This window comes from Pristiophorus japonicus, chromosome 11 (assembly GCF_044704955.1).
Source record: "Pristiophorus japonicus isolate sPriJap1 chromosome 11, sPriJap1.hap1, whole genome shotgun sequence".
Classification (NCBI taxonomy): domain Eukaryota; kingdom Metazoa; phylum Chordata; class Chondrichthyes; family Pristiophoridae; genus Pristiophorus; species Pristiophorus japonicus.
The window spans coordinates 60,590,604-60,605,094 of NC_091987.1; the positions used below are offsets into that span (position 1 = coordinate 60,590,604).

General features: G+C 41.6%; 1 protein-coding gene across 2 annotated transcripts in view; it reads left to right on the plus strand.

The window, feature by feature from the left end:
- Positions 1 to 392: 392 nt before the first annotated feature.
- Positions 393 to 14,491, plus strand: part of ddx3xa (DEAD-box helicase 3 X-linked a) — a 62,756-nt gene continuing 48,657 nt past the window's right edge. For both annotated transcript variants that reach the window (XM_070893437.1, XM_070893438.1), the window contains exons 1-3: positions 393 to 697; positions 7,014 to 7,074; positions 10,445 to 10,495. In XM_070893437.1, coding sequence (XP_070749538.1) covers positions 653 to 697; positions 7,014 to 7,074; positions 10,445 to 10,495 — 157 coding nt within the window. In that variant the 5' untranslated portion in view covers positions 393 to 652. The remainder of the gene's footprint in view (positions 698 to 7,013; positions 7,075 to 10,444; positions 10,496 to 14,491) is intronic.

The window sequence follows — 14,491 nt, forward strand, 5'->3', positions numbered from 1 at the left end:
TGAGACGAATGCGGAATTTACAGTCCCTGTCACAGGTGGAGCAAATGGTGGTTGAAGGGACGCGTGGATGGGGTGTTTGGTTTATCGCGCGCTCCTTCCGCTGTTTGTGCTTGGCTTCGGATGGTTCTCCTCCACTTTGAGCGGTCCTAATAGCGCTTCATATCACCAGACCCCTAAAAAACTTTGCTGGTCGAAACACATCGCGACACTCGCCGAGCCAGTTGAGGAATTGAGGAATGGAAGTCTCGCGATATTCCAGGATTTTTCAGCAGGCTGGAACGGCGGCTCTCGCGAGATTGGCGACATCCTTCAATGAGGTCCGTAGCGCGCTGGCGAGGCGCGCCCGCTGATTTGCTGGAGAGGGCGTCACGTGCCTGGTCCCGGTTCCCGGCGGTCTTTGCACGAAGTGGTGATAACGAGAGACGAAGGGACGACGGAAGGAGTGCGGCAGCGGGACCAGCAGCGCTATCTTCGGCAGCTACATACCTGGTTCTCGTACTCTCCTACTATTGTGTACCGACAACACAAAGCGAAAGGCGAAAAGAAGGAAGAGCCCTCCAGGAATACTTCCCAACCCTCCTTCCCCCCTCCAAAAAAAAGAACTTTTTTTTTCTTCCTGGTCAAAAAATTTTTTACTCACTATTTTTTAGTTATGAGTCATGTGGCCATCGGAAATGTACTGGATCTAGATCAGCAGGTGAGTCGGTCCGGAGCTCCGATGATGCGCTTTGCGCTTATCTTGTGTTTAATAGTGATGGATCTGTGTGTGTCGGGGGATGATGTCCCTCTTTTTCCGTTCTCCCCCTTTCCCCTCCCCCACTTCTCCCAGCCCAGCGCCGGCTGCGGGAAGTTCACCCACAATGGCGGCTTTTGTCTTCCTCGAAGCCGCCCGGCGCTGCAGCGGGGAGGAGTCTTGAAGTTTTTTTTTGAAAAAAAGAAAACGGGGGAGGCGGCAGGGAGGGGAGAGAAATCCTGATCATCCGATCTTGTAAATTCCCCCCCCCCCCCAACTCTAGTTTCACCAGCTCTCCTTTCTATATATTCCTGGGGCCTGTGTGGTGTAAAATGTAGTTGAAAATAACTTGAAACCGCGGCCTTTGTCTGCTTCTCCCTCGTCTCGCAGAAGGAAACCTACTCTGCTTTGTTCTAATCCGTTGACTTTTGTTTTTAGTAAAGCGCATTTGGTGTTTTCAACGGAGTTTCTTTGGGGGGGTTGAATGGGTTTCCTTTTAATATGCGCAGAGAAACTTGCCAGTAAAATCTGTAATGGCGGCCTTTGTGGTAAATTATAGCCCTCCCTCACGGCCAAGTACAGTAACAGATTAAAATATTTCCACGTGAACACTGTTTTTAAAACCCATCGGCTGTCATTTAAAGCACTGGTCTCTGTTTAGATTAACTCTTAAAATTTTCCTCCCCTCTTCCTCAAACATGGGAACAAGAGAAAAGCCTTGCTTGGCCTCTTTTTTTTACCAAACCAGTTCGATTTTAGTCGCTTTGAAACTGACAATTTTTGTCGCCGCCGCTCTAGAGTAAATTGTAACATTAGTCAGTTCTATAAAGTTACGTAGCTGTAACTCCTGATAATTTCAGTTTCTCAACTGCGGTCGGATTTTATTTAGGAAGGATGGTTATATAACTTTATCGTATTTCCCACCCCACCATAGTGCGGATCCCTTTCGGGATCAGCTCCCAATCCTTTTCTGTTGCGATGATTAATTTGCTATCTTTACAGAAACTTAAAGTATAACCTTTGTGATTCGATGGGTTTGAAGTGATTAGAATAACTCTGATGCACTGGCGTGTGGGTGATTTGGGGATTTTGAACAAACTTAATATGTACAACCGTGTTATGAATTCGTTCCATTCCCGAGTGTTTTAATTCCTCGGAGGGCAGATTACAGAGCGGAGTGTCGATTGCTGTTGGGCTTTCTTGTTTACTTGGTATCGGTGCGCTAGGAAACTGCGCCATCATTGTGTCTGGCGCAGCACGTTATTAGCTGAAGCATGAGGCTTCCTGCGGGCAAATTTAAGACCCGTTTTGGAACGGTTCGTTTAATTTTGTTGAAAGTTAAGTTCCTTCAGTTGGCGCGAGAAGGATTGTAGAACGTTTTTTGTAATGCCAGGAGAATAACGTAAAAGGAAAATATACAATGGGTGGGAGGAGGGCAGGAGATAAAATAAACATTAAAATGGAGTTGTCGGTGATTAATTTCTCTGACGAAGACGGGGCGTGTACGCGCCGGAGACTGACGGGCGATTGTTGGAAGGGTGGGGAAGGTTCGTCACAGGTTTAAGTTTCCTGTAAACGTAACGAACGTGCGATGCCATTTTCTCGTGTCGTTGTGCGGTAATTTTTGTTGAAGCATAAGACATGCGATACGGAAAGCGCTGGCTCAGCAACGTGTGCCCTGTTTACTAAACGAGATTATTTCTCAGCACGGATCTTGGTGCAGTCATTCGCCAGTGACGGGATTTTAAAAATCCCAAGATGCGGGAATGGATGGTTTAATCCCAAAAGGAATGGTTTTCTGCAGACTGCCAATCTTGACAGTTTCGGGCGCTAGGCCTTGAAATGCATAAGTAGGTCAGGCTGCCTTCTCCCCTTGGGTTCAGCACCACGTGACCAAACCATCAGTATTACCAGAGTAAGATCTCACAATGAGCATAAACGAAGTGAAGCTGCATGCGTTGCGGGCGGGGTGGAGGTAAGGGGAGACATTTTAAGTATATGAACAACTTGCCAATGCACAAATTACCATTAGGAACATTTTTCTATTTTCAAAAAATACTAAAATCGCTTTACCCCCCTCCAGTTAGTGATTAGGTCTTAAACTAATTTGTTACACTTGCACTCGCCTGTAGACTTTTTGCAGGCTTTTGCACTGGAAGTCTCCTCTTTGCACCCCCCCCCCCCCCCCCAAACATCGAAAAAGAGCGGCGCCCTCTACAGGACATCTGGGACCTGTGAACAATTCAAGCAACTGGCTTTCCTAACCAATCAGATTGAAGGAGTTAATAAACAGAATCTGAAACGGGAAGTGTCAGTTTGAATATTTAATTAAATGTTGAATCATGTATGAAAGACTGGATTGAGATTAAAGAATATTTTAACAAATCTATGGAATTCTCTGCCCCAGAGAGCTGTGGAGGCTGGGTCATTGAATATATTGAAGGAAGGCCTTCCAAAGTTGGAGCTCCCTGGATGACTGGAGGTTAAAGTGAGACAGCAAGGGGGCTTGTGACAATTGTAAGGTTCATAATACAGTAGAGAAGCAAGCTGAAATACAGATCCTAAAAAAAAAAGCATAAGGTATGAGACAAGATGAGCAACTAACAAAATGGAACCCAAAAGTATTTTTTATAAACATGTGTAGTAAAAGGGAAGTCAAAGGAAGGGTGGGCTGATTAGGGACCAAAAAGGAGATCTTTTTGAAGCAGAGGGCATGGCTGGAGTAATTTGCATCTGTCTTCACTAAAGAGGACACTGCCAATATAGCAGTAAAGGAGGAGGCAGTAGCAATATTGGATAGGATAAAAAGAGTATGTAATTGGCAGTCCTCAAGTAGAACAGTCATTGGGTCTGGATAGAATGCATCCTAATTTACTGAGGGAAGTAAGGGTTTGAAAAAGCAAAATTGGGCAGAGGTTATGGTATGAAACTGTTGAACTCGATGTTGAGTCCAGAAGGCTGTAAAGTGCCTAAAATGAAAGATGAGGTGCTGCTCCTCGAGCTTGTGGAGCTTCATTGGAACAGTTTTTAGGGGACAGGATGGAGTGGAGTGTTAAAGCGACAGGTGACCAGAAGCTGTGCTGCGTCTACAGACCGAAGGTGTTCTGCAAAGCAGGCACCCAATCAGTGTTTGGTCTTCCCAGTGTAGAGGAGACCACACTGAGCCGTGAATACAGTATACTAAATTGAAAGTAGTACAATTGGTATATAGCGGTGTTGTCTGCAGTCAGTATTGGGACCGCTGCTCTTTGTATATTAATGACCTGGACCTGGGTGTATATGACAATTTCAAAGTTTGCAGGCGATGGAAAACTGTTTACTACATTTCCAAATGAGGAGGATAGTAACAGACTTTTTAGGAGGACATGGACAGAGACGGCAAATAGAGGTGTTACATTTTGGTAGGATGAATAAGATGATATGACTTAAATTGTACAGTCTTAAAGGGGGTGGAAGAACAGACTTGGGGTGTATACACCTGTTTGAAGGTGGGGGCAAATTGAGAAGGCCATTAAAGCATACAGGATCCTTGACTTTATAAACCGCATGAAAGCAATGAAGTTATCCTAAACCTTTAGAAAACAGTGGTTAGGTCTCAACTGGAATACTGCGTTCAATTCTGGACAACACTTTTGGAAGGCTGACACGGTCTTGGAGAGGGTGCAGAGAAGATTTACTAGAATGGTACCAGGCTTCTGTTATGTGGGGAGGGAGCAAAGTTTGAAGGTGTGAATTGGGCCAGGATGTACAGATGTAATCCAGTCTCATATTTTCATGACTAGTTCTGTTAATTATATAAACATGTGCAGTCTAAGGTGGCTGAAGTAAAGTTGGTTTGGGGGGAATTTCTCTGCGGCAAAGGCAGGCTGAGCAACTCAGATGTGATAAAGCTGATGAAATGCCATCACCGGTGGAAGGCTGTAATTATAAATGTGGATGTTTGGGGAAAGTATGACAAATATGACTAAGTTTTTGTAGATGGAAAATGTGCTGAACTAAGATTTTGATGAGATACACTTGTTCTGATAACCAGATTTCACTGTGCAGACAAATGGCATGTATACAGTGTGCTTAAAGCCTCAGCACACATTAAATAGCTATTCTGGCATACTCAACAACTTGCATTTAATATAGGACCTTTTAACATAGGAAAATTTTATCAAACACAATTTGACACCCAGCTGCATGAGATTAGGACAGATGAAGAGCAGGTATAAGGCTTGTAGGGCTGGAGGAGAGCAAGGATGTGAATTTTAAAATTGAGTCTGGGAGCCAGTGTTAATAAGTGAGCATGGGGATGATGGTCAAGTCAAACAGAATTGTTTTGCTCATTAGAATCAAATATGCAGGCACTTGTGTTTGTAAGCATTTCTCAGAATTATTTAGAGAAATTTTCAAATGTAGGATTCTTCTATATGCTGGAAGACATCCTTGGAAAGTCCTCTGCAATTCACTGAAGTTTGGACCCATTAGACTTTCTATTATGTACTTGGCATTGATTTGGGGGTGGCAATGTCTCCCTACTTTTCAATAATGCTGCTTTGAGTTCCTAGGTTTTAAAATTAATTTGTGCAATTGCAGGGATAAATAATTCTCATTAAGCAGAGTAATCTAGTTAGTGATGAATTAATTGAATTCCAATAATAAGCTCTCTGAGAACTCTTCCAGGGCGCATAGTGTCGGCTTTGGCTCAGTGGGTAGCGCACTTGCCTGAGTCAGAAGGTTGTGGGTTGAAGTCCCAATCCAGGTACTTGAGCACAAATCTAGGCCAATATTCATTCCAGTGCTAAGCAGGTGCTGCACTCTTCAGATGAGACGCTAAAATGAGGCCCTATCTATGTGCTCGGGTGGAGGTAAAAGATCCCATGGCACTATTTAAGCGCAGGGGGTTATCCCTGATGGCCTGGCCAATATTTATTCCTCAATCAACATAGCAAACAGATTATCTGGTCATTATTGTTGTTTGTGGGAGGTTGCTGTGCACAAGTTGGCTGCTGTGTTCCCACATTACTAGTGACTACACTCAAAGTACTTTGTAAAGTGCTTTGAGATGTCCGGTGGTTGTGAAAGGTGCTATGTAAATGGAAGTCTGTCTGTTATAGCCCAAAATTAAGTATGGCAGTAATTAGTATAGGCCCTGCAACCTGTCCTGTCTCTCGATTTGAAGTGATTTTTAGATTGTTATCTTTATTTCTGTAGATTATTTACCATATGCATGCATTAGAGACTAACGTGCTTGCTGTTGATCTGCCAGTCAGTGAAGGTAGTGACTCACCATTCCATGTATGCCCACTGGCCAAGATGTCATGGCTAGTCTGCATGTGTACAGAATTGCAGGCCTGACTAATGCTGTCAGTTTTCAGGAAGATCAACTTTGAATTAGTCAGTGTAGTTAGCTTGCTCTCAAGACCTGGGCACCAAATATAAAAGCAAATTACTTGCCCTTTTCATGGGCAGAGCACACTTTTTTCTTCGGGTAACCTAAAGGAAAGACAGTTCATTATTTTATGGAGAATTACTGCTGCATAACTCTAAGATAGAGACCAACAGCGCTCACTGTTGCGTATAAATCAAACTGCCACTTCTGGCAACCGCACATGCACAACTACACATGGGAATCGGGAGTTGCCCTGCTCCTCCAGAAGTGTGATAATGTTATCTTGCCAAGAGACTCATTAAAATACCAAGTTGCTTAATTTGCATGAGATACTAAACTCACCGAAAAAGTTAGGGCTTGTCCATTCCAATGTAAGTAAATTTTTAATGTCGTGCTAAATCTTGAATACAGCCAAACAGCGCCTCTGGCACTGCAAATTAACTTTCACAAGTGTGACGTCTGATTCCTTCAGATTTTACTTTCTCATCATCCCTCTTTTGTCAAGAGAAAAAAAATTGCTTTCTGCACATGATTTGACATTGAATTAAGTATTCTAACTGACACTTCCTGGTTTAGATTGCATGCCTGGGTAAGAATTCTTTAAGCTGGTTAAGGAGATTCACTGTTGCTCTGTTCACAGGTCCTAGATACCCTGTGGAAATGGTTCTACATTTACAGTATGCTCCAGTGCAAAATCCCCAAAAGGCTGGCACCATTTGTTTGAGAGCAAAATCCACCCTATTGGCATGTAGTGGTCAATGGATCTGAATTCATTTCAGAAATTATTCTAACAACGACACTGCTTTTTTTGTGGAATAAAAAGTATGTGTTTTAAATTATAGAAAAGCTAAAGTGACTATTGAATTGAACCTACATTTGTCCACCTAATTGTTTCTTTTTCAGCTTGCTGGCCTAGACTTGACATCGTCTGCAGGTGATGCCCAGAGTGCTGGTGGGGCAGGCAGTAAGTAGCAACTATGGTGTGGCTATTTTTCCCATGCAAACTGGGGCATATGCTTTAATTTACCCATAATGTATCTGGTGTGTTAAGACTCTAAAACATAAGCCTGTAATGGAAGTTTTATTTTTACTGACTGGGTCAGAAATAAAATCCACATGGATTGAGTTCTCATTTGTCAGCCTGGAAGTAGGCAATTCTACTAGGGATAGACAAGGGAACAGGCCATACTAGATTTAGTAATTTAGCAAACAGTAAGAGAACACTTTGGAAAAAAGTGACCATATTAAAATTTAAGCAAGGCAACTGTTGAGTAATGAATTGACATATAAACTGGGTTGTACTGTTGATGGGTAAATCTGCAGATATTGTGTAAAGTATTTGGTACGACACAAAATCAGTGTATAACCCTAAAAGGCAAAGGTTCCACATGTGTAGCTAAGCAACAATGAGGTAATGACTATCAAGCACAAATGCAAGGAAAAGTGGAAATCCAGTGGACCTGGAGAGCCCCAAAAAAGCAACAAAGGGACATAGTTACAGAAGGTACAACAAGGAATATCAAATCAGCTGATAGCAAATGTTTTTATAAAGTGTCAATGGGGAATGTTCGCACATTAAATACATGAGACTGGAAATGGCAGGTTTGTTAAATGAGTATCTATTTTCAGTGAAGAAAGGTGACTACCAGTGGTACAAGGAACCTACAAATAAGTTGAGGGGAGGAACTTTTGAAGTTTAAAAGAAAATAATTGGATTTGAGATGATTTCCACCTCGTTGCATTAAAAGAAATTGCAGACATTGGTCATAATTTTACAAAACTCTCCAGATCCAGGAATTATATTTTGGATCAGGAAAATTGCAAATGCTGTTCTAATATTTAAGGGCGAGAGAAACCAGAAACTGTAGACCTCAGTTAAAGTTGTGGGGAAGTTACTGGAATTTCAGACTGAGTGAGCATGATTGAAGAGTAAATAGTAGGTCATGTCTGATTAATCTTGCAGTCATTAGCATAGTTTCTGGATGTTTTGTCTATACTACCAGAAGGCATTTGCTCAGGTTCTGCACAAGAGATTAACAGTGTTCATAATTGGACGTGACATGGGTTGGTAATTGTTTTGAAGGTTCTAGATTGAGGGAATGAAATAAATGTTCTGATTAGCATGGTGAGACAAGTGGCTCTTGGGATCTGTACTGGGGCCTCAGCTTTTCACCATGTTACTGTTTTAGATGGAGGAATAGAGGTGCATGTCCAAGTTTGCAGACACTAAGGTAGGAGAGACAGTGTGCCTAAATTTCTGGGCGGAGGCTTTCCAAGGGTGGATGCCTCTGAACTTCGAGAAAAGTCTAAACCGATCTGATCCTGGAGGTTTGTAGACTTGGGCCTCTGCATGCACATGTGTAAAGGCCCACATGTCCTAGGGGCACATGTGGTTTGCAAGTGCCCCTGGGATTACATGGTCCAGTCCAACCAAAGGATCCCCTTTATACTTGAGGTTTCCATTTAACTACTGAATTTCCATAAGCATGAATCTGAATCCCCTAAACACAATCACACACCAGTTAAATTTAAAAAATCCTGTTTGAAATTAATGTACAATTAAATTAAACATTTAAAACTTTTTTGAAAAATAAATTTAAACATTTTAAAGGGGCTAAAAAAATAACTTGCAACTAATTTAAAGTTTGTTTAAATAATTCCATTTAAACATTTATTTAAACTCTTGTGCTGGTAGAAGGATCTACACCTGCTTTTACCATACGCAAGAGTTTCACAGGCATTTTCTGGGCAGTAGTTAGACAAATTCTCCGCTAGCAAATGTCCATTTCTCGGACGTGGGTGATCTGTCCAGCTGAAACTAGAAAGGAATGTTCAGTCACCTCAAAGGGGTTGGAATTCAAGTGAGGAAGGGATTTTTCAATTGTACAGAGCCCTGGTCAAACCTCATCCATGAGTATTGCATTCAATTTTGAGCACAAACTCAGGAAAGGTGTATTGGTTTTAGATGGCATAGAGAACAGATTCACCACGATGATGCAGTAAAAAATGGGTAGCCATAGCCGAAACCTAATTTAGATCCCTATATTGTAGTGTGCGAATCCAGAAAAGGGAGGAGGTAAGTTCTTAAAATTAAAGCTAGGCATATTTTTGCACATGGTAGTGGAAATCTGGAACTTGCCCCAAAAAGTTGTGGATGCTGGAATAATTTAAGTTTACGACTGGGATTGATGAACTTTTTTGTTACATATGGGTATTAATATGGAGCAAAGGAGGGTAACGATCAGCCATAATCTAAATGAGGCAGAACAGATTTGGGGCTGAATGGCTTGCACCTATAACTGCTGTTGCACAGCAGCCCTCTGTTCTCTTGACAGAAAAATCCTTTGCTTTGCCCTCTATTTAAGGAGCCTGCATTTTGGAAATAGTTGATAATAGATTTCTTTGTGCTGAATAAAAATAAGTTGCTGATGCAGTTTGGTTCCTGAAGTTCAAATGTTTGGTTCTTGTTACCTGAACCCTGTAGGGTTTCATTTTCTTCAGTAGGAGTTAGTCTAGAACTAACGAGGTATTCTGAGGTGACTTTTGCCTCCAACCCAAACAAGACACAATTTAAGCCCTGATTATCTACTGTATAGCCCATTTGTGTGCTCAATCTAAATTAGTAGCTTCCACAGTGGTATTGTCAATAAATACACTAGGTCATACAGACCAGAAAGCCTCAGTTCAATTTGAATGTGATGGGACCATGTAGGTGAAGTTGTGTTGGAACTGTATACTAGTACCAGAGGCTGTATGTAGATATGATACCTTCAGTGGATGGAATCTAGTTGGTGTGCTTTTTCTCTTCTACCTGTTTGCAGACCCAAGCACCCCTACTCTGCCCAGTTCCATTGATATCCTAGTTGGTCATAATATTCAACCTAGATGTAACTTGGTTACTATGTGTGATGCTGATCACTAATTTATCCCCATCAATTGTTTCATTTGGAAACCCTCAACTTGTAATAAATCTATTGCAGTTTTGTTCACCCAATGCACTAGTGGGTCATTGTTGCACCTCCTCCTAGGAGTTGAATAGGTTTTCCTGCATCCAGGTCTGTACCAATGTCAATTTGGTCTGAGTGAAGAAAATCCCAGGGAAAGTCAGCACAGGCTAATTTTTATACCTTTGAGCACCTGATGAGAACAGTAGTGTCAAGACATGAGACCAGCTGAACAATTTCTTGATTAGGAATTGGTGGGTAAAATTAAAAGATTCAACTTTATCTTTTTATCAAAGTGGCTTAAACTTGCAAATATACCTTTTTGATCATTTGAATCTTTGTTCATGGCAAACCTTTCTAATGTTGAATCTACTGCATTTTTTTTAATAGAAGGACGTTATATTCCTCCTCACCTAAGAAATAAGGAGGCATCCAAGAATGGTAAGTCAGTATGACTATCCCAGAGTTGATCTTGAATGAGTACTAATAATTGAAATATATTGTTATGTTTTATTGGAGATTAAATGAACAAGTAAGTGGTAGCACACAGTTGGGAATTGTTGCCACCTGGGGAAAATCATGTGGGACAGTGTCTTATTAAAAAGAACCTGCATCCTAGGTGGTGGTTTTTGCTAAATCATTGAATTTTGCTCCTGATTGCAAGGAGTCCTTTTGCTCCCTGTTCTGCCTGACTTTAAGTCACTGGTGTTTTGTCGTGGACGTCCCTCACTTCTTTCTTTTTAATGTTTTTTTTGCTTGTATTAAATGTTTTCTTTAGTATTCTAGTCTACAAGCTTTATCTGGCACTAGTGGGTATTGAGATATTTCACTGACTTCTTGTAGCTACTAGTTCATGCTGATACCCAAGTTGAAAACTTTTATCCATTGTCAATTCCTCAGCAGTGATGCATATTTGTTGCTTTCCATCCATGACTTCTCATGCAAAGCATGACAAAAGGTTGTGCAGCAGGTCCTGAATTAGAATGCTTTATCAGTTGGGAGAAATTACACATTCATAACATTTGGTAGCTTATGACTGTTTTGTTGCCAAGATCTTCCCACCCCATAAATTTTTAATATCTTGTCAAGTCTGGCGGTCACAATTTGATACTGTTTCCCAAGCTACATAGACGATGCATTACAATTTTTTTATACCAAGTCATGTCTGACATGTTGCTTAAACTTTCTTGATACTCATCTGTTTAGGTGTTGAGTTTAGCACTTTAGGTACCAACAAACTGGGTGAGACCTACTATAAATAGCATCACTGTGGGCACACTTTTTTGAATTGTCTGGTTGATACCCTAATGTCTTTTTGTTTCTGGTCATCAAAGATTTTGAATAGTATATCTGAGGCTACTTTTCTCTTACTCAGTCTCTGAAGCCAGCAGATAGTTGTAACTTGGTGAATAGACTCTGGAATTATGACCTGGAATTTGCTGCAATGGTGTTACTGGCAACACTCCCATAAGACTGCTGTTTGCTTGGACCCTCCAGTGCTGATTCAAAGCCAAAATTTGATGAACTATCCTACCACAGCAGCGATGGTGGCGATCCAGAAAGCTTTGTCAAGTCAGAACTTTGCTGTAATTTTGGATCTAGTGAAACCTGTAATTTAGGGACTAATCAGATGTCCTTTTTTCAAATTTGTCATTGTATGTACTGTAAACTGTAAGGTTGTGTAGTAAAACTAAATTGTCCCAACAATCTTTAACCAACTGATTATGATGATGTTTGGAAGCAGATAAAACTGTTCCATGTACAGAACCTGTTCCTAACTAGACTCAACTGACAATTGTACTGCGTGGAGTCCTGTGCTTGCAAATATTCTAGGTCGGGATTGTGCGCATCCTCTGGTGTGTTTTGTCAACAAAGTTGCTTTTGGACATCGGCTGCAGGGATGATTCAAACCCTGATACTGACTTGGACTAAAAGGAATTCTTCAGTCATAATCTTCAGATGTACTTACAGTAAATGCAGTGCATAATTTGAACATAATGTAGGACACAGCCAGATGTCAAAGTTGTAAAAGGCATGATTCATTGAAAGCTGTCTGCAGTTTGTAATTTGAAAATCTGGTTTGAGTGACATAAGAACACAAGAATTAGGAACAGGAGTAGGCCATCAAGCCCCTCGAACCTGCTCCGCTATTCAAAAAGATCATGGCTGATCTGGCCATGGACTCAGCTCCACTAACCTGCCTGCTCCCCATAACCCTTGATTCCCTTATTGGTTCAAAATCTATGTGATTTGAATACATTCAATGAGCTAGCCTCAACTGCTTTCTTGAGCAGGGAATTCCACAGATTCACAACCCTCTGGGAGAAGAAATTCCTTCTCAACTCATTTTTAAATTGGCTCCCCCGTATTTTGAGGCTGTGCCCCCTAGTTCTAGTCTCCCCGACCAGTGGAAACAACCTCTCTGTCTTGTCTATCCCTTTCATTATTTTGAATGTTTCTATAAGATCACCCCTCATCCTTCTGAACTCGAGTAAAGATCCAGTCTACTCAATCTATCATCATAAGGTAACCCCCTCATATCTGGAATCAGCCTAGTGAATCGTCTCTGTACCCCCCTCCAAGGCTAGTATATCCTTAAATAAGGTGACCAAAACTGCATGCAGTACTCCAGGTGCGGCCTCACCAATACCCTATACAGTTCCAGCAGGACCTCCCTGCTTTTGTACTCCATCCCTCGCAATGAAGGCCAACATTCCATTCGCCTTCCTGATTACCTGCAAACTAACTTTTTGGGAGTCATGCACAAGGACCCCCAGGTCCCTCTGCACTGTAGCATGTTGTAATTTCTCCCCATTCAAATAATACTCCCTTTTACTGTTTTTTTTCCCCAAGGTGGATGACCTCACATTTTCCGACATTGTATTCCATCTGCCAAACCTTAGCCCATTCGCTTAACCTATCTAAATCTCTTTGCAGCCTCTCTGTCCTCTACACAGCCCGCTTCCCCACTAATCTGTCACCTGCAAATTTTGTTGCACTACACTCTGTCCCCTCTTCCAGGTCATCTATGTATATTGTAAACAGTTGTGGTCCCAGCACTGTTTGTGGTCCCAGCACTGATCCCTGTGGCACATCACTAACCACTGATTTCCAACCTGAAAGGGACCCATTTATCCCAACTCTCTGCTTTCTGTTAGCCAGCCAATTCTCGATCCATGCTAATACATTTCTGCTGACTCCGCGTACCTTTTATCTTCTGCAGTAACCTTTTGTGTGGCACCTTATCGAATGCCTTTTGGAAATCTAAATACACTACATCCATCGGTACACCTCTCTCCACTATGCGTGTTATATCCTCAAAGAATTCCAGTAAATTAGTTACACATGATTTCCCCTTCATGAATCCATGTTGCGTCTGCTTGATTGCACTATTCCTATCTAGATGTCCTGCTATTTCTTCCTTAATAGCTTCAAGCACTTTCCCCACTACAGATGTTAAACTAACCGGCCTATAGTTACCTGCCTTTTGTCTGCCCCCTTTTTTTTTTAAACCGAGGTGTTACATTAGCTGCTTTCCAATCCGATGTACCTCCCCAGAGTCCAGAGAATTTTGGTAGATTATAACGAATGCATCTGCTATAACTTCCGCCATCTCTTTTAATACCCTGGGATGCATTTCATCAGGACCAGGGGACTTGTCTACCTTGAGATCCATTAGCCTGTCCAGCACTACCTTCCTAGTAATTGTCTCAAGGTCCTCCCTTCCCACATTCCCGTGACCAGCAAATTTTGGCATGGTTTTTGTGTCTTCCACTGTGAAGACCGAAGCAAAATAATTGTTTACGGTCTCAGCCATTTCCACATTTCCCACTATTAAATTCCCTTTCTCATCTAAGGGACCAACATTTACTTTCGTTACACTTCCGTTTTATACATCTGTAAAAGCTTTTACTATCTGTTATGTTTTGTGCAAGTTTACTTTCGTAATCTATCTTTTCTTTATTGCTTTCTTAGTCATTCTTTGCTGTCGTTTAAAATTTTCCCAATCTTCTAGTTTCCCACTAACCGTGGCCACCTTATACGCATTGGTTTTTAATTTGATACACCTTTATTTCCTTGGTTATCCACAGCTGGTTATCCCATCTCTTACCACCCTTTTTCACGAATATATTTTTGTTGCGCACTATGAAAGAGCTCCTTAAAAGTCCTTCACTGTTCCTCAATTGTGCCACTGTTTAGTCTGTGTTCCCAGTCTACTTTAGCTAACTCTGCCCTCATCCCACTGTAGTCCCCTTTGTTTAAGCATAGTACACTCGTTTGAGACACTACTTCCTCACCCTCAATCTGTATTACGAATTCAACCATACTGTGATCACTCATTCCGAGAGCATCTTTTACTAGGAGATCGTTTATTATTCCTGTCTCATTACACAGGACCAGATCTAAGATAGCTTGCTTCCTTGTAGGTTCTGTAAC